At 44.3% G+C, this 27307-nt stretch overlaps 1 protein-coding gene across 3 annotated transcripts; it reads left to right on the forward strand.

The window, feature by feature from the left end:
- The first annotated feature begins 509 nt into the window (after positions 1 to 509).
- Positions 510 to 27307, forward strand: LOC146348400 (uncharacterized). 3 transcript variants are annotated; one of them, XM_084848313.1, is made up of 7 exons: positions 510 to 653; positions 2718 to 3158; positions 5109 to 5221; positions 6706 to 6803; positions 20487 to 20620; positions 23687 to 23783; positions 26981 to 27307. In XM_084848313.1, exons 2-7 carry the CDS (start codon positions 2929 to 2931, stop codon positions 26990 to 26992), a joined length of 684 nt encoding a protein of 227 aa, XP_084704439.1. In that variant the 5' UTR covers positions 510 to 653; positions 2718 to 2928; the 3' UTR covers positions 26993 to 27307. The 3 variants fall into 3 exon arrangements, with proteins under 3 accessions (XP_084704439.1, XP_084704440.1, XP_084704438.1); XM_084848314.1 differs by having other exon boundaries at positions 512 to 653; positions 6709 to 6803; XM_084848312.1 differs by lacking the exon at positions 510 to 653 and having other exon boundaries at positions 2686 to 3158; positions 6709 to 6803.

Genomic DNA, 27307 nt, shown 5'->3' on the forward strand with positions numbered 1-27307 from the left:
CCATTGCTCAGCTCTGTCCTTTTTCTGCTCCCTATTCCTGGAATTCTCTTCCAGAGGCTTTGCGGATGGTTGGTTCAATTTCTGTTTTTAAATCTCAGTTAAAAACTTTTTTCCATTTTGGAAAATTCATTTCCAAAATTTTGGAATTTTAGTTTAGATTTTATTCACTGCTTGCTAATATTGATTATTTTAGTATTGTTCCCTGTGCCCATTTGATGCATTCCCTTCCCTTCCTCGGTTTTATTATGTGATTTTATTAGAACATACACTTCTGTGGCAGGGATTTGTTGTTTCATTGTTTTATTCTGTACAGTGCCATGTACACTGATGACACTAAATAAATAATGACAGAGATTCTGTTTACCAGTCTTCTTATGAGTACCTGAATAATGATAGGTCCTGCCACAGAAGGGCAGGACCTATCTAACAGCAGAAGGGATCCATTGTTTTGCTTGTTTGCGCTGCTGCAGCTTCCTGAAGACATCCATCCAAAACTCTCCTGTGTGGTTGCGGCTGAAATAAGACGAACCCAGCAGTGAGCTGTGTATTCTGAAAGAGGGTTGAGGAGGGTCAAGAGTGGGAATGTTATGCTCACACGTGTGGCTGAATTACACCTAAGAGGTTTAAAAGAACGTCATCCTGATAAGACAAAGGTACTGCGGGTGGGGAAATCTGTGGACTGGTAACAAGGTTTGCACACTACACTGGATGTCACTGCATTCCCTCTGAAGCACAAGTTCACAGTTTGGGAATGTGCATGTAGGGAGGACTTCTGTCTCCTGGACTTAGCTGTGTTGATGAAGGCGCAGGTGTCATGGGAAGCTAGGAGTGACTTTTATCAGATCTACCGATTCACCGATGTGACCCTATCTAGAGAAATCTGACCTTGCAACAGTTATACATGCACTGGTTACATCCAGACTAGACTACTGTAATACACCTTGCATGGGGCTGCCTTTAAAGATGGTTCAAAAGCTCCATGAGTTACAGAATGCAGCTGCCAGGATGCTTGTGAGGACCAACTGATCAGAAGATATAACACCTATCTATACCAGTGACACTGGTTGTGGGTTTGTTTCTGGGCCCAATTTAAAGTGCTGGTAAAAGCCCTAAAGGGGTTGGAACCAAGTTAGCTGAAGGACTGCCTGCACTCATGTGAATCTGCCCAGACCTCAGAGGCCCTGCTTGTGGGCCTGCCGTCAAGATATGTTAGGTTGCTGGGCCATTGAGATAGGGCCTTTTTGGTCATGGTCCCATGTTTACAGAACTCCCTCTCCAGGTAGGTAGGTATGGCCCATACTCTGTAATTTTTTTAAAACAGGCCTCGAAGACCTTCCTATACCAAGCTGCTTTTAATATTGTGATCCTCTGTATTTAAACAGCTGCCTTCTCAACTGTCTTATTTTTGCTGCTTGATTTCATATCTATCTCTCTGTGTGTGTGTGTGTATGTATACATACACACACCCCATATTTTTACTGCTTTAAGCTGCCTATGGGATAATATTCTTGGCTGTTGTTGTGTTTTAAGTTAGCATAGATTGTGTTTTATGATCCGTTCTGATAAATGTTATCGTTTTAGTACGTTGTGATCTGCCTTGGTAGGGCTTGCCCTGAAAGGCGGCATACAAATGTTGAAATTAGCAAATAAACCCTGCTATTTTCTGTTAGTGGGAATGCAATCCCAGTGTAGATCTATCCCTAATGTCTCTATTCAAGAAGACAAAGACATCCTGCTTGTGCAGACTATAGAGCTCAGTGGTAGAGTACCTGTTTTACATGCATAATGGTCCCTGGTTTAATTCCTGGCATCTCCACTTAAAAGGATCAGGTAGCAACCTTGAGTGCCATTTTTGGTAGAAAGGTGGGGTAGAAAGCAAATAAAAATCCAGAAATAAATACCAGTGTTCCCTGTCTGAGATCCTGGAGAGCAGACAATACTGACTGGATGGACAAATGGTCTGGCCTAGTATGAGGCCACTTCTGGTGATCCTGTAGATCTGCCTTCCACAACTAGGTGCCCTCCAGATGTGCTGGACTGCAACTCCCATCATTCCCAGCCATATGGAGGGCACCAGGTTGGAGATGGCTGCTATAGCTCCACCTCTCCTGTATGGTACTATTACTCAAATATTTCTGGATTGGCCTGAGATTCATAATGTTTTTTATTCCTCCTCCTTCCCAATCCTTTTCCTTGTGTCTCGTGTCTTTTTAGATTGTACGCCCAAGGGCAGGGTCTGTCTGATGACTGACTCTTGCAAGTCACTCTGGGAGCCCTTTTGACTAAAGAGCTGAATAAAAATACTTTGAATGAATGAATGAATAACTTGGACTCAAGACGCACTGGGCTTTATATATGATACCAGGAGCTATAGACCTCCAAATGTCACCCTTAAGCCCTCTTCTTCCATTCCTGACCATCTTTTAACTGGTTGATTAATTTTTTAAATTTCTGTTGCTGACCCCGGAGAGCAAAAGCTGAACCCTGAATTGTGAAGTGTGTGTGTGTGTGTGTGTGTGTGTGTGTGACCTCTAGCCCCACCCCTCAAAGAACTCCAGAATTCTCAGAGGATTCCGAGCAGTTGGGGGTTTCAGTTTGAAGCCCTGATTCCAATCTGTTGAGAGGAGCAGCCACCCAGGTGCCTCACCGACCCCACAAAAGCTCCCACAACAAAGACTAAAAGTGATGGATACTCTCACAGCCTCCTCTGTTTCCAGCAGGCCCGGGGTGCTCCAGTTCTTCAGAAACCTCTTTGGGAGCAGCCGGCATGTCACCCAAGAGGGGCAGAGGTCCAAGGCAGATGCAAAAGAGAAAGTCGATGTCGGCAGCGAACTCCTGGGCTATCCCCTGCCTGAGAGTGAAGTGGAGTTATTAGGCAAAGTGCCAGGTGCTACCCACACTTCTTCCGGTGAGATCCACAAGGGGCTGATGGATAGCCACAGTGAAGAGCTATCGCTGCTGAAGGAAAAAAGTCTCGGAGATGCCAGCACCCCTACAGATGAGAAGCTTTCTGCTTTACTTAAGTCGACTGGGATGGAGATGGGAGATTCGGATGGCTTTGCTGATTCCATGAGTGACTTGGGTCAGAACCCATGTGAAAGAGTTCCTGTCACAGGAGAGAAGAAAGAAGAGTCTGATGACAGAGGAACACCAGGAAAGTGAGTGTTGTGTCAGCAATGTTGAGGCCATATTCTGAGTACACAGAGTTTATACTCTCTGTGAGCATCTCTACACCCACCTAAATCCCTCATTTAAAATGGTGCGTTCTGCTTCTGTTTTAAATGCAGGTTCATGACAGACTTCCTTTACACATATTTCCTTCCCCTCTCCTTTCCCCCCTTATCTGAGTCTTCCATATGTTTCATTACACAGCTGGTAGCTGGTGCTGTGGTCTAGCTCCTCTTATTGTGCGTTTTCCTCTTTGACCGAGGGAACTCAAGCACTGTAATTTGATAGCTCATTATCGCCGATCTTTTAAAAAATGGAATAAAGCTAATTTAGTGTGGGAGATGACCTGGAGGTTGACAACATCATCTAAAGGACCCACAAACTTCCGAGAGTAACCAATCCCAATAGCAGGATAAACGCTCCATGTGAAGAAGCCCTGTGTTTCTAATAGGATTGACATCCAGGAAGACTGCTTCATTGTGGAGAATCTAGGATTGGGTCCTTCCCATGTTACCTTGAGCAAGCAACTTCTTCTCTTTCTAGGTTTCTATTTATTTATCAGCAAAATGGGCACATTGTAGCCTAGCCCTGCCTCACTTACAGGAGAGTGTGAATCCTCCTTACAATAAGCACTGATGTTAATTAACTTCTGGCTGTGTTATATGGGGACTAATTTGGACTAGACTTGTTCATTCTGGCTATTATTGGCTGAGAATGGCTTGGCAAAAACTTTGGTGTTACCTTTCCCTGAGGTATCACACACTGAATATCAATATATTGATATTGATCAATATCACACACTGAATTAATGGTATGTGAGACTTGACTGCTGCTAACTGAACTTCATTGTATGAGATGTTACCCAGGAAGATGTGTGTGAAAGGAGGAGTTACTAGAGCTGGCAGCCGGTCAGAATTTCACAGGCCTAGTTTGTTATCGTTTTGGCAGCCTTCCAACGTTGCAGGATGCAAAGACAGAAAAAAATCCAGCAGAACTAGATTTACCACATGTGTGTGCGTGCAGCCACTATTAATGTAAATGCGTGTGCATTGTGCTGCTAGATGGAGATCTGCCCTTACTGAGAAATGTGCAGAAGTGGGTGGGGGCATTTTGCAGGGTTTATTTGGCAAGACCACACATGTGTGTTTGTCTCCAAGCTGCTGTCTTACAGATGAGCCAGACATCCCAGAGCAGGTCTCCACACTCTTCCCCTCCGTTGGGTGACTGCCTGCAGTCTTGTCCCAGGCTGCCATAATCCTTGACAGACAGGCTGAAAGAGTTCAAAATACAAAGGCACTTCACTCATGCTCCAGAGCATTTTACTCTTAAATGTTTTTTCGGGGCTGGGGGCTTTCATTACCATAAGAAAAAAAACAACTTCTGAACATGCTCAGAGGCACTTAGCTTGATGTGTCAGGATTTTTAAAAGCAAAACTTGGCAGTTCTACAAGTTATTCACTATGACCCCTATGTATGGAATTAATAAATTCTGTGAAATTAAGAATTCAGGTTTTAAATAGAAGTGTTAAGCAGTGTTAAGCATGAACAATATTTAATGTAAGCTTTCCTTGGGAATAGGTTTCCACAGTCTGTTATTATAAGCCAGATATTATCATGGAGACTGACTATCTGGGCCTTTTAGATAAAGATTAATGGCTTTGTTCATACAGTCAACTAGAGACCATGCCTTCCGGAAAGCCTCAATCCTGAATCCTTGGAATTAAACTTTTTTTAGAACTTAATCGCTATCAATAGTGCGGATTTTATTCAGTCCAATGCATACACCTGTCAGTAGTGATGTAGTTATTGCCACTGGTAGGAATAAGTGGAATTTGATATTGGGATGAGAAAATCGGGATTTCCATCCCCATGATGAATAAAGAATTGTGGGGATCCCTTTCTTGTGTGGAATATCCATAATAACTGTGTTTTGGGTTTAGAGATGGAATCTCCCAGGTCCTATGTGCAGATGATGGAGTCTCCATAGCTACAGGATCCATGGCAGAGATTGAGAACAGTAGTGCTGAAGAGGAAAAAGAGCATCTACTGAAAGGTGAGGGATGGAAGAAGGTTCTTACTGATTCTTTTTGCAGTTGCTATATAATATTATTTATCAATTAGTTGCTGTGCCTTGATTGTTTACATCACATTTGATATCTGAAATCTGAAATTTTGGACTTGTATTTAAAGTAAACAGGAGGCGAGCCTTATAACCAGGAACACCCTGTATTATGTCAGATGGCCCATCAAGATGGGTAAGAAGTAAACTACCATTGCAGTCTTTGAGCTGCAATGAGGCTTTTATTTTGAGCTACAAAATAAAAAATAATCAGTCTTTGAGCTACATGAGGCTTTTATTCCGCACCCTTACTGGGGCTTCTGCTTTTGGATTCTTCATGGGATTCAGATCAGCTCCTTTACACGTGTCTTTTTCCAGGATTTTTTCTCTCTCTGCCCTTGTATATGTTTCATTATACAACCACTAGATGGCAGTGTGGTATAGTGGAATTTTGTTTTTACACACGACTTCTATGGTGGGATGAGAGAAAATACTAGACTTTCCTCATTATGAAAAAAACCGAGATAAGGGATGCAATGAGCGGGAGATGCCCTGGAGGATGACATCATTGTCTAAAGGACACGCAAACTACTGTGAGTCACAACTGCAGAATAAAAGCCTTGTGTAGAAAAGTCCTTTAGCACGTCTATTGGGAGAATTAAATTCCATTGAAATCAATTGGACTTACTCAGTGCTGGCTCAAGCTATTTCACTTTCCTAGGACAAAGTTAGCTTTGTTGCTTCTCACAACCACATGTTCTTGTATTAGGGAGGGGAGATTGTATTCCTTCCTTGATCACTTTCTCGACTGGAGCTGCTTCTCTCTGCTTCCTAAATGAATGAAGGGGGTGCAATTTGGTAAACTGTGGGATGATGGGGAGACATCTGCTCTCATCTTAGACCCTATTGTCCACAGGCTAGGGCAGGGGTAGGCAACGTGGCACCTATGGGCACCAGTGCACTCTCAGACACCTTTCTTGGAGTCCACCAAGGTCCCCTACCCCTCCGACTTTTTATTTTTAGGGTTTTTTTTTAAATAACAAAATTTCTTACTGGTAGCTGGGTTCACTTCACAGCAAAGTGAGGGCCTCTAGCCGCTCCCATTTTCTTTTCCCATGAACACACTGGGCCACACGTGGGGCTCAGAGACATTCTTAGGAAATAAAGATGGCAGGTGGGTGCAGGCCAATGTTTTCATCTGCAGCTGGCCATTTTGTAATGGTGCCCAGGGCAGTTTCTGAAATTGCCAAATGTGGCCACATGCCCACAAAAGTTATTCACCCCTGGTCTAGGACAAGGGAGACATTGGTTATCATGAATGTTTCCCCTAATTTTTGCAGACTTTTCTCTGCTCCCTACAAGTACATGGAGCAAAATTCTTCATTTTGTTGTGTTGAATAAGGGAAGGAGTTGAAACTCAGAAAACCTAGTCTGTGGAGTTCATGATGACTCGGTGATGTGGCTTTTCTTTTAAACAGAAGATGTACAAGTAGAACCTCCAAAAGCAGATCTCTCTCCCTGGAACAGGCTCATCAATATGTACAAGCAGCGCCGGAGGCTTCCTGCTTCTAAAGTGGTAATTATGTGACAGGGAGAAGCTGTTGGAAAGTTTTTCTCTGCAAGTGGCATTTTCATATTGCAAGCAAGGATAAAAATCGGATTCTGGTTAGGAGAGCGAAGGTAACAAAGTCACAGCATGAGCTGGCCCCTGAGGTCTTACACACATGCCATGATCCCAGAGTAAATTTGCTTTCTTTGAAAATTAAAAGCTTGACACTCACAGACCCACTATGCCAGATATCAGTGCCGCGTATTTATTATTTTATGTCTTAAAATGTAATATTCCACTTTTGATTTATAGATCCATGAGGCAGAGAATTATTAAGATCCAAAGAACAGATTAAAAACACCATGAAAAAAGGAATAACATTGCAATCGCCTTCAACAGGTCCAACAGAAAACAACATAAACATCAGCAAAACTGTCAGCAGCAATATTCAGTCTGCAACTGAAAATAGGCAATGAGCCCTAAAAGCTCTCTGAAAGAGTGCCACCATCATCATGCACTGGAAGGCTTGTAGAGGTAGAGTAAAAAGGACTTTCCCAGGGAGGGAAGGAGTTCCACAGTTTCAATACTGCTGTTCTGAAGGACCTGTCCTGAGTAACCCACCCACTGCACATTAAAGGGTGGGGCACACAGAACAGGCCTCCAAGGGAGCTCTTAGTGTACAGGTAGGTCCATAGAAGGGAAGACAGTACTTGAACTATCCTGGATCCAGACTGTTTAGGACGTTAAAGGTTAAAAATAGCACATTAAATTGGGCCTGGAAATCCACTGGAAGCCAGTGAAGTTGTTGTAAACTTGGTATTATATGTTCAGAGCAGCCTACACCATTTAACATCCTGGTAGCCATCTTCTAAACTAGTTGTAGTTTCCAATAGGCAGTGTGTTGATGGTACAGTGTGTTGTTACTAAGCTTGCATTATAGTGGCTAGGTCCTGGGACAGAAAATCAACCTAGGTTCTTTCTGATTGTTAGCAGCTGTCCATTTATGTTGCACAGACTACAAAGACCTGGTGATTATCCAACATTTTGGTCCACATGTGTGTTCTTTTTCCCATGGCTAACTAGAGTAAGTGCTCATCAGTGAGCAGGGCCGGACCTACCATTAGGCAGAGTGAGGCAGTCACCTCAAGCAGCAGATGTTGAGAGGCAGCAGCAAGAAGTTGGAAGAGAGACCTGTGTGCCGTGAAGAGTGTTCCGTGACCTCTACCTCAGCCTGCTGCTTTTAGATGCAGTGGAGGATGTTGTCCCACCTTTGTTGCTGAAGACAGATTAATCTGCCAGTCCAGTTGGCTTTTGTAGGTGGAATGGGAGGGGCACCATCTTGTTCTTTGTCTCAGGCAGCAAAATGTCTTGGGCCAGCCCTGTCAGTAGGGTACCAGATAGAATTAGTGTCACACATCAGTGGTCTTTGATGAATAAAGAGGGGCATCTGTTCAGTTATGGCTTTTAAAGGTTTTTTTTAATGTTTTTATTTGATCATGGTTTTTATTTTCTGAAATTTTGGTAAACTACCTTGATTGGCTTCAGAAAGATGGTATAGAAATACAGTAAATATATTAACATATAAATAAATTAACCTCACTATCCAGAAGGTTTATACAGGGTTCACTATGAACCCTCTATAAACCTATAAATGTTGCCCTGCTCTTCATACAAATAGCTGCTGTGTGGTTTTGCCACAGTAAGTAATATTCACAGTTAGAAACATGCATACTTTCAAAAATGAACAGGAGTATGAGACCTGATCTTTATAAGGGAGATGTCTTGGGGTACATCCAGGATGAAATGCAGGAGAGGGTACATCAGACTCTCACAGTATAACTATAGAGCTTACATTCCATCCTGGTTCTCTGCCCATCTAGGGGGCAGATGCAGGTCACTGTGGGACTGGGTGGATTGTTGCATGGCTGACTTCCAAATCTCAGCACAAGGTTCCCTGGGGAACATTTATATCTCTCTTTACTCAGTCTACTTCCTTGGCTATTGGTGTAGTATAGGGGTAGGTAACCTGGTACCCTCCAGATGTTTTAGATTACAACTCTCATAAGATCCAACCAGTGTGGCCAATGGTTAGGGATTATGGGGGTTGTAGTCCAAACATATAGAGGGCACAGGGCTGCCTACCCTTGGTGCAGTGCATGCCTTTGCTCATCATCTATCTTACATTTTATTGCCTTCTTAAGAATGTCAGAACATAAGAACATAAAAAAAGCCATGCTGGATCAGACCAAGGGTCCATCTAGTCCAGCATTCCATTCACACAGTGGCCAACCAGCTGTCAACCAAGCCCATCAGCATATCTGGTATCTCTTACTTTCCATCCATTCTATAGACCCAAACTTGTGAGGGCGATGTGCCCTGCAAGGCAGGTTAATAACAACAATAACAACAACAACAACATCATAATAATCAATCTTTAAAATACATCAACTTTGAGAAAGGCACAATCCTTTCCTGCTGGCTACTCAAATGAATTTTAAAAGGAAATGCAGTAGTTTTCACAGGTGTGCATCCTTCATATTTGACATATTGCAGGTGCATTTCATACTTCAGTATTTGGTCCCAAGTACAAAAATTATTATAAACAGTAACTTGCAGTCCTTGTACATTTGGAGATACCAGATTCGCTGATGGCGAATCAATGCTCTTCATACTCAAAAACAGGGATGGACAGACTTCAGGCTTGTTTTTTACTAGAACACTGAGATCTATCAACCAGAGCCTGGTGCTAAAGGTGTATACTTATAACCAAAGAATTCTGAACCCAGGGGGGTGTCTCCATGAGCGATTTACTCTGAACTGGCTGCTTTCGGAGGTTGTTAGGGATATATGACGTCATCTCCATCCAGCAGCCACCCTGGAGCTTATCAGGGAAAAAATGGATTTCCTGAGACTGCTTCAAATCCAATTATTTTCCTTAAGTTGGGTTCTCCCCAGTATAGTTACTGTGTACCCCAACCCCCCGCATTTACCTTGGGTATGCTAGCCCTGCCCAAGGGTGTGCCTTTCACCATGACCCCGGTGAAGGGGTGTTTCCTGTGTGTTTCCTGTCCCTGCACAAATAAATTAGTGTCTACTCAGAAGTAACTACCATTGTTGTCAATGCAGCTTCTCCCCTGAATGCCCACATCAGAACTTACAGAGATCCCCCTCAATTAAAATGGCACACTTTAAAGCCCAAATTCCCTAAGTGCTGTAAAGTGTGATCTCAAGACTCCGATTCTCCATTGTTTGGTTTATTGCCTTAGGAAGTAACTACTTCACACCTTCGTTATAGAGATCCTGGGCAGCATCAGGTTAGAAAGGGGACTGGTTTCCCATCCCTGTAGTCTCCCCCCACCTTTCCCAGCACAAGCATATGTGTGTCTACTTGGAAGTAACTCCCATTATGCTCATGAGGCTTGTCCCCTCAATGCCCACATCAGAATTTACAGAGATCCCCCTCAACTGAAATGGCACAGTTTAAAGCTAAATTCCCTAAGTGCTGTAAAGTGTGATCTCAAGGCTCCGATTCTCTGTTGTTTGGTTTATTGCCTTAGGAAATAACTACTTCGACCCTTCATTATAGAGATCCTGCACAGCATCTGGTTACAATGGGGGCTGGTTTCCTGTCTTTATGTTTACTGCTGTCTTTCCCACAACAAACCCATTAGTGTCTCCCCAGAAGTAACTCCCATTGTACTGAATGAGGCTTGCCCTCTGAATGCCCACATCAGAATTTACAGAGAACCCGCTGAACTGAATACAGACTTTAAAGCACTGATTCCCTGAAGTCTGTAAAGCGCTTTACTGAACCTGCGATTCTCCCGTGGCTTCATTTATTGACTTAGGAAGTAATTACTTCACATGTTCATTAAAGAGATCCTGCGCTTAGAAAGGGGGATGGTTTCCCATCCCTATGTCCCCCCCATCTTTCCCAGCACAAGCATAAGTGTGTCTACTCAGAAGTAACTCCCATTGTTCTCAGTGAGGCTTGCTCCTGAAATGCAGGTACATCTGGACTTTCAGGGGAAATGAGAAACGGGTGGAGGGGGGGAAGCCTCTCTTATTGGTTGAGCAGCCCGTGCCAGTCAGATGACGTTCACTCCAACACCCACACCCACCAGGAATTATGTTCTGTGAAGCGATTTTTACTGGTGCAGAGTACTCGCTTGTGGAGCCCTGCATGGGCCAAAGCGCAGCAAAGCTGATTCCTTTTAAAAAATCTGGTACTCCTCCATTCGCTTCTCCTTCCATTGTCATGGAGATACAGTCCAGGAATTTGTTTTGAGTACTAGGATGGAACTGAGATCATAGTCCTTCCACACAAAAATCCACTCCTGATTATGCCAAGCTTTCTTCATTTCAGCAGTCTAATTTAGGGCAGTGGTGGGAGAGGAATAATTTTGTTACATAGTTATTAATTAAACAATTTATTAATTATTAATACATTATTATTTGTTAATTGTTAAATAATTAATAGTCAAATAATTGACAATCAGTAATTCTTGTCAACGTACTGCATCACCCAGAGATCTACCAGTAGATCCAGATCTACCTTCTTCTGCCCACCTTTGCTCAAAAGAACCTCCATCTAGAAGTCTTCTTAATTGTTGGCATAGTGGCTCATATGGCCGGTTTGCACGATTGGCAGCCAGCAACTTGGCTTAAATAAACCACGGTGGCTTGGGGTGTATGCTGGCTGCAATTAAATATTTAAGCTGTGGCGTGTGGTCACCATGGTTTATTGTGTCATATGAACCTGGGCAGAGTGGCTTGTTACCATGGTTAACAAGTCAGCCCAGAACCCAAGAATAGCCCATGAGCTGCTAGATTATATACACACATGCCCAATAGGGACAGTTGTCATCCCTGATCTTTTGATGCTCAGTAAGTGTTAATAACAGCAGAACTCTCAGAGGCACTTAAACCCTTATGGCAAAACTAATGATGAAATAATTCGTGGTCTGCAGTCACAGCTTTGCTGCCATTGAAATGCTTCAGCTTTCATCCTTCCCACAATCTGTAATGAGAAAAATAGTTACCTAGGCAGTCATGAAGCTTAATGAATGTGTGAAGAACTGTGACTGAAAAGAGTTTAAGGGCTTCTTCATACAGAGCTTTTATCCTGCTATTGAGGTTGGTTACTCACAGAAGTTTGTGGGTCCTTAAGATGACGTCAGTAACCTGCAGGGCATCTCCTGCACTAAATGACCTTTATTCCATTTTTTAAAAAAAATTGGAGATAATGAGCTATCAAATTACAGCACTTGAGTTCCTTTGTGAAAAGAGGAAAAGCCGGAAGAACAGGAGCTCGACCACAACACCATCTAGCAGCTGTATAATGAAACATATGGAAGACTCAGATAAGGGGGAAAAGGGCACGTGTAAAGGGAGTCCATCATGATCCTGCATTTAATATGAAAGCAGAAAGCCCCATTTTAAATATGGGATTTTAGGCTGGTGTAGAGATGCTCTAAGGGAAGTGCCAAGAGGGTTCGTTCAGAGATTCATATTCAAATGAAAGTCTGAGTGGGGATGTCTCTTAACAAAGACAAGGGCCCAGTTTGCACGTAAGAAGAAGCCACTGTGGATGAATTTCCCCATGGGGTTTCTCGTTGTGGTGGCAGCTGCCATTTTGAATATTTCAGCCGTGGCTGGGGTGTGCTGTAGCTTGCTGTCTTTCTGTGTGAACTGGACGAGGGTGGGTTGTTGGAATGGTTAACAAGCCACCTGCAAGCCTAAAACTGCCCATGGGTTCTTGGGTGGCTTGTCAACTACCCCAACAACCCACCCTCATCAAGTTTGCACATAATGATAAGCTACAGCATAAGCCTCCTCCCATATGTGCCTGCCCGGACCTTAAGATCATCATCAGCAGCCCTTCTCTGTGAGCCCCTGCCAAAGGAAGTGAGGCGGGTGGCTACTAGGAGGAGGGCTTTTTCTGCTGTGGCACCCCGGCTCTGGAATTAGCTCCCTAGTGAGGTTCGCCTGGCACCTACATTGTATTCCTTTCGGCGCAGGTGAAGACCTTTTTATTTTCCCAGGCATTTTAGCTTTCTAAATTTTTATCTTTGCTGTTTTAAATCTGTATTTTAAACTCCTGCACTGCTGTTAGATTTTATTGTGGTTGTATTGTTATATTGTGGTTTTAATGTTCTATATATTTTAAATTGTTTTATTGTGTGTTTGATTTTAATTTCTGTGAACCGCCCAGAGAGCTTCGGCTACTGGGCGGTATAGAAATGAAATGAATGAATAAATAAATAAATAAATAAATAAATACAGCACGCATTGCTGTGGCTTGAATAATCAAAGTGGCCACCATGAGAAAGCCCATGGGGAAATTCACCCAGGGTGGCTTCTCGTTATGTGCAAACCAGGTCATTGATGCCCCACTACAATTGAGAAGGCACATCATTCTCTGAATGTCTGATCAGCACATGCCCAACTGAATTGTAAAATCTGTCTCACCTGAAGGCATTGCCTAGGTGATTGGACCACTGCAACTCTCAGTGCGATTAAATAAATCTGGGCTATAGCTGGGGGCACGCCACCTTCTTTGTGAACAGGAGCTGTAGGCTTTCATTAGTAAGGCAGGATATACAGTATTTTAAAACAAACACTCCATGAGCCGAGGGAAGGGTTGCGTGGTTTCACCTTTGGGACCCCCAAAGCTGTTTTTCTTATTAAAACAAAGCTGCTGTTAAAAGGACTATTTAACTTTTTGTTAAGCCCTCAGTCTTTCTGCATTAAGCATCAGACTGGAAGTTCTCGTCTGCATTTTCTCCAGCTTTTCTCTCAGGCTTTGTGTGGATGATGCCTGGTAATGTGCCTTTGTGGCTATGTCCCTACTACCAAAAAAAAGTGTCTTGTGATGCTTTGTTTATTCATTTGATTTATAGTCCACTCTGTCCCATTGGCTCAGAGTGACGCAAAACAGTTTTTCCTCTATGTTAGCAGTCCTGCTCCCTAGGGGCTTCACAATCGAAGGGTAAAGACTAATCAATGTATTGTGGCCAAAGCTTTCACGAACTAGAACCCAGTTTATCAGACACATGTAGTGTTATCCTTAGTTGGCAGAAACATTTATATGCCCAGGAAAAGTGCAGTCTGTGGGATTTCTATGTGAAGCTCAAATGTTTACACAACATAAGCACAGTGACGTAGCTTTGCTATGCTAATTTACTACCCATAGTGGGAAAGAGACCTTGTTTCTGTTTGAGTCTGAAATAAGTACAACCAAACATGCTGATCAATTCTAGTTCAGCAGTTTCACACTGGAGTCTTCATCTGAAATTATTCTGTTCAAGAATCAGAAGTAGACTGAAATGTGTGCCAGGAAGAAAAAGTAGCATCCTTGGGCAGCTGCAAGAGCCCCCATACTGTGGCAGAGGCCGCCATACTGATGCCTGTCTACCTACCCTTGAACTCCTGTGGCTGCAGTTTGGCTGGCATCTGCTACTTTACTTTTCCCACAGTGCCTAGACCAGCTTTTCTCAGCCTAGTGCCTTTCAGATCTTTTGGATTACAACTCCCCTCAGCACCAGCCAGCATGGCCTGCTCACTTTTGGTTCTGGTCCTACCCACTGCTGGTCTGTGGCCGCCAACAGATTTTGCCCTGAGGGAATGTGACCTTGATAGAAAAAAGATTCCTCACTGTTGCCTTAGTGGATATGGGGACAGAGGTGGCATCTGGGTTTGTTGCAAGGCCTAGTCCCTGAATGTGTCCCTTAGGGGGCCTGTCATTGTTGCTGTTGCTGAGTTGCAATTTTAAATTAGGGGGCTGCCTGTAAGCAAGGACATATCTCCTTCTCCCCACCAAGGTCTGTGTGAGAGAAGTATAATTGTTGAGGATGAGCTGTAGATCACTGATGGACCGTTGATCATTGGACCATTTTTTAGCTGGGGAGCTGTAGGTGACAGCATGTAATGTTCTGCCACATTCTCTTCTGAGCATGTCTTGTATTAAGCAGCTCCTTCCAAGATCCAGTCTGGCCTTGTCAACCTGTTTGACAAGGATTTCTCTTTTCAAATGTTTAGCAATGCCAAGAATTGGGGTTTGATTAGTTCCCTTTATAGCAGATTGATACAGAGGCATTCCAGTTCAATTGTAGAATTATACTTGCTGGCCAAAAATTGCAGGTATAGTTTAAATGTGATAACACAGAGAAGGCAAAGTGTTATGCACTTCTGTCTTCTATTTTCCATCTCCAGGGATCCAAGGAGGCCAAAACCCATAGTGAACATTTGTGTTCCACCCCCACCCCGACCCCAGTCAAAGGTGGTATCACTGCCTGAAATATGAGATCTTGCGTCAGGCAGAAATCAAGAGAGGAACATTCTCCCACCATCAGGCCTTGACAAATACTCCCACCGTGGTGAGCATGTGCCGCCCTCTGGCAAGTGTGGTGAGTGGCTCCTCCACACTTCTGCCCCCAACTTTGGCCTTTCCTGTTTTTAGAGCAGGAAAGGCAGGCAGAGCAGAAGTATCGGATGCTGCTTCCCCAAGGTGCATGGGCACTGCCAGGGCCAGACCAAGACATTTGGCTGCCTGAGAGGAAGGGCGAGATGCAGTGGAGGCCGGTGGCTCCGATGTCAGTGGGGTAATGTATCTCTCCGAGTTTCAGTCAGAACAATAACGGAGCTATCCAAGACGCTTCTTTAGAGTTCTGACTTAAACCTGGAGTGGATTCACCCTTGTGACATCGGAGCCCCCAGCCTGCACTGACAAGGTGGTGCCCCTCCCAACTCCACAAAGAGAAGCTGACTGGACTGGCAGTTAAATCTTACTTCAACACTGGTAATGGGATAGCATCGTCTACTACACTTGAGGCAACAGGCTAGTTTAGGGGGTCCAGGACAGGTTGTGCGGCATACATCACTCTGTCCTCCAACAGAGGGGAATAGCTGGAGAGTTCATGAGAATAGCCACTACTGCCCCTCAGCATCTGCTGCCTGAGGCAGTTGCCTCAGGCTGCCTAATGGTGGAGCTGGCCCTGGGCACTGCTGCCCAAAGGTGCTCTAGTAGTACATGATCCTGCCCTACCCAGCCTTCCCCTTGAGAGAGAGACTGGGTGGGGTGGGAGCATTGGGTGCTGCTGCCAGGACGCACTCTGGCAGCCGCATTCTTCATGAGCTGAAGCTTCTATGAACACTTCTTGTGGTAAAGAGATGGAACTGATTCTATCTTTTGTGCTCATCATGGAAATTGCAGTTGACTGACTATTCTGCTTCCACAAAGGGTCAGGTACAAGAATGACAACCACTGGCGTGCTATACCCTAAGGTGTAACAAAGTCTTGTAGGTTGTTTATGTCTTGTAAGTTATTTGTGTTATGTAGTGCATGTCAGTGCGCTACATCCCAAAATGGTACTCCCAGCAGTTAGGTGTGAATGGTGCTGAGAGAGTAACATGGAACGAGCATGACCGTTTAAGTATGGCTGCCACACGGTACTAAAAATAGGTACGATTAAGCCCTTGGCATGCGCGCTTGCTGTCTGTGTGGTGAGGCTTCAAAGAGAACCCCAAAATACAAGTGCAAAGGCCATGGCTATATCTAGAGTTGCTTCCTATTTTAATGGGCAGTAGCTCTGTGCTGGATAATAATGCTGCCCTACTTTTCAGGCGGAGAGGCAGAGCAGAGAGTCCTGGCATGCTTCTGCTACCCCACACCGGCTCTGAGCTAGAGGGGGATGGTGGAGGTGCTTCATCTTGTCCCTGACTTCATGCTGTGCTCCAAAGATGCAGCATGAGGCCAGGTGCAAGATCCTTACCTCAAAGCCGGGGCATATCCTGGTGGCCATAAATGCTTGCTTGGCCACCAAGGGCACCCAGAATTTGACATCCCCTGCCCATCGCTTCATCTCTACACCTAGAAAGTTTCTTCTGTTAATGTCTGCCTGTTAGACAGCTGGATGTGCATCATGTAATATGATATGCATACAACATTTCTGAGTGTTCAGAATGCTTCATGTACATTATTTCTGTGACCTTTATATGTAGGGCAGTATTATTATCCTAGTATTGTGGATCCACAGCTGGGTCTGAGAGACAGTGGCTTGCCTAAAGCTACACTGGGTGCTTTGAGACAAAGCTTTTATTGTGGCATCATCCTGCCTCATTCACAGAATTTTATGAATGCACCAGACATCATCATCTTCAACTCATAACCCTCCTGTTTTTTCCCACCACTTCTTCCTTGCTTTCCCTTACTGCAGAAAATCTCTTAAGGAGAAAAAGATGGAATTGATGCACAATGACTTCTAATTGGTAGTGCTAGGAGCCCTCTGTCTGGAAGCACCCTTAGTAAGCTTATAGCTGACGTGAGAATTGATTGACCTGGTTCTCACGACACAACAGCCCATGGGTTAAACAATCCATGGGCTGTCATGCATACGCGGGAGAAAGCAGGCGAGCTGCTTTCCATGTGCCTGACACTTCTGCTTGTAATCACCAACCCACAAACAGCTCCTTCTCAGGTTGCTTAGTACGTCACTTGAACCCAAAGCACTGGGTTGGTTAGGGGCTAAAACAATCCACCAGTTAACCCAACAACAGACTATGGTTAACCCATTCTCTCCCATTCGTCCCTGACAGCCTATGGGTTGCTTAACTGGCCCATGGTTGCTTAACATGTTGTGCGAACTGGCCCAGTGGGTGGGTGTTTCTGTGCTGTCTGTCATAATCACTGCACTACACCAGCACAGAGTCTCTGCCTATTAAAACAGGCAGCAACTCTAGATCTAGCAGTGGCCTTTGCGCCTGTATTTTGGGTTTCTCTCTGAATCCTCATCACATAGACAAGCAAGTGGTCATGCAAAGGGGTTAAACTAACCTATTTTTAGTAACATGTTTTGCAGCCTCTTGTAAATGGCCTCATATTGAACTTTTGATACTACATGTTACTCTCAGCACCATTAATACCTCCACTAACTGCTGGGAGTGTTTACACAGCCAGGTACTCGAGTAGTCATATAAGTAGTAATTAATTAGCATAATTAGCAGTAGTTTAAACTATTCGGGTACTTGGTGGACTGGCATGGTATCAGTGGGAAGTGAGAAGTGTCATGTAAACAAGGCCTCATCTTGGATTATAGCACTTGAAGGACTGTCAGTCTTGTACCTGCAGGGTAGTTATTACCTCACCCTTTGTGATTGGGGAAGAATGATTAGTCAACCTGAATTTCCATTATGACTGAGAAAGATATAAATAATTCCAACTTGTTACCACAAAGACTATTCAGAAGCTTCAACTAGTGCAGAAAGTGGATGCTAGAGGTGTATCTGTTTTACGAAGAATATAGTTTTGTTTTTGTTTCCTCTGCATTGTTTACCAGTATGTTTCTGGGCATAATTTAAGTCACCCTTCACCAACTTGATTCCCTCCAGATGTTTTGGACTACAACTCCCATCCTTGGTCATTGACCATGCTGGCTGGGGCTGATGAAGTGGAAGTTAAAAATTCTGGAGGGCCCCAGGTTGGGGAAGGCTGAATTAAGTTGTTGGTTATTAGCTATAAATGGTGTGGAACCAGGATACATGAAGGGCCACCTTCTCCCACATGAACTGGCCCACACACTGCATGCATTAGTAGAGGTCTTGCTCAGCTTCATGTTGCCACTGGAGGTCCAGTTGGCTGGGGACAGAGCCTTCTCTGTAGTGGTGCCCATGCTGTGGAATTCCCTTCCCTGTAAGGCCTGAGTTGCCCTCTTTAGACAGGCTGTTAAGCCCTTTTTGCTCCATTTCAGCTACAATTAGGGTCCCCCCCCAGCCCTGACACATCAGTTTTATTTTGTGAAGTTTTGTTTCTGTTCTCACTTTATTTATTTATAATGTGCACAATTTTATCATGTGTTGAAAAGGGCCTTTGTGTTAAAATGCAAGATACAAATATTTTAAATAATACTATCTGGTTGTATATATGGGGCCTGACAATATAGATAGACTCAGCCAAGATTTGTCACAAAAATGCAAGTACAGGTTTTGTTGGTTTATTTAACTAGAGGTTATTACAAACAACGTTATGCAATATAAAACCATATAAAACAGTCTGACTGCAATCCTCTACCCATTTACCTGGGAGTAAGCCCCATTGAATTCAATGGCACTTATTTCTGAGTAGACATGCTTAGGATTGTAGTGTGAGTGGTTAACATAGAAGCAGAAACCAAATGATCACGTTAGGATAATCAGTCACCATTACACTTCACAGTATTAAGAAAAATTCTGTGGGTGACAAAGTAAATGCATGAAAGCCTTTTTTTGTTTAAATAAAAGCTGAACATTCAGAGAAAGGCCTTGAAAATCCCTGATGGGGGCCAGGATCCCATCGCCCCCCCCCCCCCCGCAGCTATAGCCCTGCTTCAAATGTATAGCAGCATTGTTTGAAATCTTAGAGCTCTAAAGCTCTATGCATGTACGGAGGGCTTTGTAAGTTCATGAAAGTAACCTTCCATAATGTGGGGTCCTTTTATGCACTCATAGAATGGAGAAAATAAAGACTTTTGAATATACTCCATATTTTTTGAACATTAGAATCCTTTCTTCTATTTTTGACCAAACGTTTGGCATATTATCAACTTTTTCTAACGGAAGTAAATCAAGACCATGTTGCCATCTGCATTATTCATCTTTTGAGCTCTCTTGGCCCTTTCTGGTAGAGCTAAAGGTCTGCCTTCTTTACTGCAATCCCATTCCATTTCCTGGGTAGTATCCTTTGCATTCGATATGGCTAGAACCCAAGCAGAATTTATTCTGAATGTTCTGCTGGAGTTATAATATCTCTTGGGTAATTTCTGCTCTAAGAATTTATATGTCTTTAAATAAAATCTTTTGTTTTGCTCTCTGGGAGAAAAATAAGGAATTTAGGATGCAATCCTATACTTCAGTTACTCTGGCTGAGTGGTTCTTGGATTTCGCAAAAGCCCCATTACACTGGCAGAATACTATATATGCCACCACCATAACCAGCACACCAGTGGAATACCTCAGACATGCTGGCAGAACACTCTGCCAGCAGAGGTGTTCCACTGGTGAAGATACAGTGACAGAATGACCAAAATGGGGCAGAACTGTGGGTGGGATTTGGGCAGCACAGAATAGAAACACACCTATACTGTATCCTATACCTCTTTAGTCTACAGCCACACCTCATGACAATGCAACTTTACCCCAGTTCTGGACTTGGGCAAAGAATTTCCCTCCCATTGACTTCAGTGGGAGGAAATAATATTCTAAAAGCCACCCCCACACCAGTGACCATCTCACCCACCCTGCCATGTCATTCTTACAGTATAACCCTCAGCATGCTTACTGAGGTAAGTCCCGCTGATTTCAATGTATCTTGTTTCCAAGAAAGTGTGCAAAGCACTGTGGCCTTAAGCAGGCATGCCTTTTTGTCAAATGACTGGTACAAATGTTTGTACATTTATATGTATGATTTCTGTTTTAATCTGGTAACTTTTTGGTAATTTAATTTCTTGCGACAGCCTGCAGCTGGTAGCAATGTCATTGAACAGCAGTCATGCAATCTCACATAGACTCAGACTTCAGACACTCAGTCAGTGCTCGAAATGAGAGCTGCATTCTTGGAACACTTGTGTATGAATAACGTATATCTATTTACGTGGGTTCAAATACATTGTTTTAATTACCCAATCACAGCTAGATACGGTTTTATATGGTTCCGCATTTTTCCTGCTCTCCTTGTAGTCCAGTCTTCAGGATATTCCAGCTCAGCCAGTAATTGAAGATGAAGCTACATTGGACCTAATGATATATGGAATTGCAGCACCTAAGGCCCATGTCATCTTGTCAAATTCCTCCGGGGCGGCCTGTGCCTGTGGGTAAGGTGGTGCCCTCATCCCTCAGATTCTGAAACATTGGATGTCGAATGGCAGACAGGACGAAATGTACTTATGCTGACATGTAGAATGTCACAAGGGGGGATGAGCAACAAACTGTTGTGTTGTAATCTCTTGTCCCTAACCAGAGTGCGCTCATTCAAGGTTCCAGCCGGTTTGACGCAAGCGTCTTATAGTAGTATTTGAGGTTGAAGTGGGGGAGGTTTCAGGAGTGGGGGGAGGAAAAGCACCCCTTTTTCTGTCCTGCCTTCCTGAAACTTTTCCCAACTGTGCTATACAGCACTAAAGGGCTCAGATTTGGGTCTGGCTGGCAGACCCGAATCTGAGCACTTCATTCTATATACTGCGCACGGAGGAGGTTTCTAGAGAGTGGGAAGGGAAAAGATGTCCTCCTTCTTCCTTTCCTCTCTCTTGTAAAAGGTCAATGAAGAGTAATGTCCCACCAGGCCCAATGTGGGCTGGATGATGTCAGGGGGGATGATTCCGCCCCTGACATCACGTCACCCCTTTTTCTCTTTGTGCTGGAAGGAGGCACGGAACTGTGCCTCCTCCTAGGATGGAGAAAGGGACCCAGGCTGCCCCACATCCCCACTGCTGTCTCCGATCTGAGATCTGAGATAGCAGGAGGTGTTGGGATTTGCCCGCGTCTGGGAGAGCAGGCAGCCCCGTGATCCTGCTGTAATCTCCATCGTTACCTGAGATCAGAGATAGGAGCATGGGGATGCTCTCCAAGGGGATTCCTCGAGGAGGCAGGGCTTGGAGCCCAAGGTCCAGCTCCGGAGGAACCCCAAGAGGCTGCATGGGTCGGATCGGGGTGCCTTGTGGGCCAGATTTTCTGCATCCCTGAACATTGCATTGGAATCAAGTGGACTGAAAAGTGCTTGGCTGGACTGAGCTCATTGAGTAAATGGAAGACCAGGGGGCACTTTCATTGGGCCAAATAAGAAGTTATGTTAATTCCATATGTGCAATTAATCTGCATATTTTGCTATGTAAATATCAGCCTGAGCAACTTAGGGGCGGGGAAGGGAAAATTTAACTCTTTCTCTCCCTGCCATGGTTGTGACAAAAATTTCTTCTATCAAGCTGCTGTTTGCATTTCAAGGGAAGTTCCCACTGAGGCTGATCTCAGTCCAAACATATGAAATGTATTTTAAAAACCAGGACAATGATGGATTGCTAGATCTGCACCCTAAAGGGGGGTCTTCCACTCTTCACTAAACAGCTTGGATTTGAAAAATGCATCTGTGAATCTGGCATGCAGGGAGCAACTTGTGGCAGTACTATTTATGACCACTAGGTGTCAATGTCCAATTTAAAATAAATTTGTTGGACTAAAATGTGCGTCTCCAGGAATGGTGACCAGCAAATGTGCCACAGGTCAAGTCCAAAGATTTAGAAAGTGCCACCCTAGTATGCACACATTCGATATGGCGCATTCTGTGCCTTTGTGTGTACTGTGCTGGCAAACAAGTAGCAGAGACCTGTGTAGTGTCGGGGAAATAGCCATAAACCCTCACGGTCTGTGCCACTTGTGACAGCTGTTGCATTTGGCTATCTATGATATAGAACTAAAGGGAAAATAAGGGGCTTATCATAGGACATCTTTAGGCCTTCCTAGGTTTGCTTTATTACACAGTTATTGCTGAGGATCCATTTTACAAAGTGCTGTTTCCATTGGAGCGAATTTGCGTTTTCAAAGCAAAAGAAGTGAGACAACTTCCCACTATCTGATAGTGCTTCCACTGCTCTTTGGAGTGTCCTGTGGAGAATAGTAATGTGAGTGAGGTAGACATTTAAAAGCTGACAGGTAACGAGTGATACTCTCCTCCTTCTTTGTCTGCCCCATCTGGGGAACATTTAAAAAACTTATAGGACAGTATCCAATACTGCTGCTGCACTAGTGGGAATGACCACTAGTGCAACCTGAACCTAATGCTTCTGGAATGTGACAAGTCAGTGGAGGTTGTTGAAGGGAGCTCCAGCAATTTGTCCCATTCTGGAAGCAGTAGGTTCAGGTAGTTTCTTGGGCTGTGTTAGCAAGCACTACTTTCCCATTGCACTAGTGGTTATTTCCACTAGTGCAATGTGTTCAGAGCTGGCAGAGTGCCTGCATTGAATATTGCCTATAATTTTAGGGTTCCAACTAATCTTTAGAAATTGAGCATTCCCTGTTCTAAAAATCCATCATGGGTGCAATTAAGCAGCCTTCACATTAAACAAAACAACAGCAGAAACAAAGACAGACTATCTTCTAACACCACAACAATAGGTCACTATTTTGTATTTTTATATTTTTTCCTTTTAACATTTCATTTTGATCTAGGCTGCGTGTTCCCTCTCTCCAGCATTAGAATTCACACATCCTCTGTTTTTGTTAAACAGCAAACAGATGGCCCTGTCGCCACATGGATATCCCCCTTGCAGAAAAAGCTGCTCCCTATATTAAGCTACTTGTGTCTGAGAGTAGGCTATTAGGTGATCAGCGCTAGATCAAAGTTTTAAAAACAGCAACCTACAAGCTAAAAAACAAAACTTAGTCCCCCCCTCCCCCGAACTAGGCCATTAGAGAGCCTTTCATGCAATGAGAAAATGTGGGCCAGTCACATAGTCACTCTGATCATATGGATAAATCTTGGTCTGGCTTTAATGTAACATCTAGAAGTGCAGATATGGCAAGCAGAAGATTACTCTTAGCTCTCATGACTTTTCTGTTTTAATTATCTTTAATGGGGCATTGAAATATCTGTTGATAAAGCACTGTACTGGATCCTTATGGAGACAATACATAGCAGTATAGTTATTGTCCTTTAGGGGGCAGTCCAGTAGATTCATCTGGAAGTGTATATGCACTTTAAACTAGTTCAAAGCTAAATTATTTTAAGTTAAGCCAAATCAGACAGAAGCTCTGAGACCAGAGCCTGACTTCTGTTTAGCATACTTTGTAGAAGCTATTTATTTACAGCATTTAGACGTTGGAGAAGGGACTGAGAACAGTAAGGCTAATGTAATCTTGTGGTTTTTTCTTTCTCTTCCTTTCCAATCAAGGCTTCCTGCAAATGTGGTCAGGGAAGTGGATGGAGATTGTGAGATAGCACACAGAGACTCAGGATCAAATGATGATGAAAGCCTTGAGCACCCTAAGGTATTGTGGATGCTCATATAGACTGGGTATTCATTTGGGAAGGAACAGAAGGCAGTAGCAGTTCCCCACACTCCTAGTGGAGCACTATAGGGAAAGCTGAGTATCTTTTCCCTAGAGCAAAACAGCTGCCTGACTGCCAAGTCCTCCCCGATTCTTGCACCACTGCCTGCCAGAGGAGGACTAGTGTAGACTGAAGCAGCTCATATGCTTCTATTGCAAGGATCAGAGATGTGCGGATTCAGCAATCTCAGTCCCCCAAATTAGAACTGCCTGGGTTTTCTCTGACTTACTGGATGCCTTTATCAGTTCTCTACTCCTTGTGCAATTATGACAAGCTGGACAAAGAAAGGAATTCATCCTAGCCAGAAGCTACCTTTGGAGGCTGAAAGCTGGGATCTGTTGAATCAAGTGATAGCCCTGCCGATCCACCCACTCCACCCTCGGCCCAGTCAAACCTCCGTCCCTTCCCTGGATCTCTTGATCTCTCAAATCTGATGGGCACAGAGTGAGCTTGCATCTTCTGTAGTGTCCTTTTGCCCTAGATATGACAGCAAAGTCCCCAATCTGGATGTAAACTATCTCCCACCATATTGTGGGAGCAGAAGGATACCTGACTGATCCTGCTAAGAAAACACACCAAACTTCCCTAATGAACAAAGGATGACAGAATGGGAGGAAAGGTCAACCTGCCCCTTGCTTGTGCAGGAACATGTTTGGAATTTAGAAATGTGCAACAGTGTCTGGCTTGTGGGCCTAGCCTGCTGCCCAGCAGGTGTATGCATGTGTCATGCACCCCCTCTCCTTTTTCTCTGTCTTTCCTTTTAAAAAGTGGAACTGCCCAAGCATTGAGGCATATCTTATGCCAGACAAATGTAGGCCTAGATGCTCTGGTCAGGGCCAGCCCCCCCACATATGGCTCAGGGAGCCTCTTGTCTCAGGCAAAAGATTAGGAGGGGTGATAAAACAAGCTCACCCCCATCACCTCTCCAAGCTCAGCCCAGTGCTTCCATCCTACTTTGGAAGTGACTTTGTGTTTGGTTCCGGAGCATTGGCAACAGGAGGCTGCCATTTTAGATTAGACCCGAGTGCCACGTGACGGAGTGAGCTCCCGTCTTCAGTCCCAGCTTCTGCCAACCTAGCAGTTCGAAAGCAAGAAATTGCAAGTAGATAAATAGGTACTGCCTCGGCGGGAAAGGTAACAGCGTTCCGTGCACCTCGGTGTTCAGTCATGCTGGCCACATGACCACGGAAGCGTCTTCGGACAGCGCTGGCTCTTCGGCTTAGAAACGGGGATGAGCACCGCACCCTAGAGTCGGACACGAGTGGTTGGGGACACCTTTACCTTTCATCTTTTAAATTACATTTGGGGAGTTTAAAATGGCAGCTGCCTGCTGCAGACGCAGTTCCTACTTTGGGATGTTGGCACTGCCTGTACGCTGTGCTGGAGGGAGCGTGTGAGTGACTGGGGGGAGGCAGGAGCAGCAGCAGCACATGTTTGGGGCTGATGGTTCCCCCTTGGCTCCTATTTTAAACTGCTTCTGCTGTGACCAGGTAAACTGCTTCAGCAGGAGGAGGGTATAACTGGTGGCTACAGCAGACCAGCAGATGGGGGCACTGGGGGGGGGCAGTGCAACTAGGGGAGATGGCCATTGCATGGCTAGGCTGGCCCTGGCTCTGATGTGACATGAGCGGTCTTTTAGGGATGTGCAGTTTATTCAGGTGCTGAACACAGTAACAGTACCAGAGATTGGAGACTGAATGCTACAAACAAATAATGCTCTACATAAAGTTCTACTTGGGCAAATGTGGTTTTGTATTACCTACTTCTCGAAAACAACAAATAATCTGGAGCACCTTAAAGACTACCACATTTATTTTGGCATAAGCTTTTGTGAAGCAGACTCTAGTCCATGAAAACTTATGCTAAATGTGCTTCAAGGTGCTACAGGACTCTATTTTTGCTGCAACACACTGTTTTGTTTGTTTGTGATATGTATATACTACTAAATATAATAAAATCCTAAGCGGTTCACAGGTAAATATTAAAATCACATTTAAAATACAGTATTAAAAACAATTCCAATTACAATAATAGTACAGAACAATAGAAGGAGCAGTAATATCGAGCAGCAGGATGGAGGGAGCAATCCTATCCGGATTGATGGTCGCCTCTGAGTCCAGGGGCGACCACCTATCCAGTGCAGAGTGGGATGAGTGGTGAGGAGCGGATCTCCTCCTCACTCCCCCTGCCCTGCTTTCATGGCTAGACAGCCAATTTCTCCTCTGCTAGTTCCCTAGAGAGAATGATAGGATCTGTAGTAGTGTATATTGCAGGTTCACCATGAGCTGCTTCCTTTTTTGTTTCCTGGCATAAGCCCTGGGCTTTTAACAGGTACATAAAGGCAGAAATTTAACAGTTGCAGCTTCTACCACCGCCACAGCCCCACGCCACCAAAGACTGCACCTCTTAAATTTCTATATGCAACATAGCTCTTAAAGGCAAAGAGCCTTTACTAGGAAGCTTCTGGCAAACAGCCTTTGTTAGTCTCATCAGCTGTTACTATGCATATATCGCAACCTCATGTGCAGAGGGTAAACTGAGTCACTGAAAACTTCACAGCTCGGTTTTCATGGAGGCTGAATTCATGGGGGTTTGCTTGCATTCAGCAATCAGGGCAATGGACTGAGCTGGTGGGGAAACAATGTCTGGTGTTTCCTCTGGCTATTCATCAGTGGACAATTACATTTCTTGTCTGTGATTAGAGAAAGGGTAAGGTAATGGCCAGTGTGGTTCAATGGCATCAGCACATGGCAAGCTGGCGTAGCTGCCAGGGCCCACCACTGACACCTCCCCTCCCCCCGGCACTCTGATCAATGCTAGGTGACTGGGTCCAGGAGCCACCATTTTAATTTTCCTCAGCTCCCCAAAGCAATGCTGTGTTAGGCACATGGTGGGCAATTTAAATGGGTGCTCCCAGTGCAGTGGACTGTTGCTACTGCCGATAGGCTCATCCACAGAGGAGTCCAAGCTAGAACCGGCCCTGCTTTTGGCAAGTCGCTGTCTGTTGGCCTCAGCTACTCTTCAGGATGGCAGCATAAATGCTCAGGAGGAAGGTGGAGCACCAGTGTAGCAAATAAGATGATAATGACATTACTGAGTGAGAGTTTGTAACATTTTTTCTTTCCACCCTTGTTAGAACGTGTACTGAGAAAACAGTGTTGGCATCACCTTGAGTCGGCTAACTGTAGCCTTCCCTACTTTGCTCACTGGAAGATGGTCTGCTGCAAATTCTTATTTGGAACCCACTCGACTCTTTCCAGTTCTTTACTTGTTTTTCTAGGAACTTCCTCTCTCCCTCCTTCCTTCAAGGAGTGTATAGCCTTTGCCCACTTCCTCCTGTTCTCTGTGGAATAACCCTCAGTGTAAACCCAACATGGATTTCAGGCTGATGGATTACTCTATTTTCCCTTCCCCAAATACCATTGCCTCTTTCCCCCTCCTCATTAAATGGAGTTTTACAATG

Source organism: Heloderma suspectum, chromosome 4 (assembly GCF_057233095.1).
Source record: "Heloderma suspectum isolate Gila_16-S chromosome 4, 16-S_ref, whole genome shotgun sequence".
NCBI classification, from domain to species: Eukaryota; Metazoa; Chordata; class Lepidosauria; order Squamata; family Helodermatidae; genus Heloderma; species Heloderma suspectum.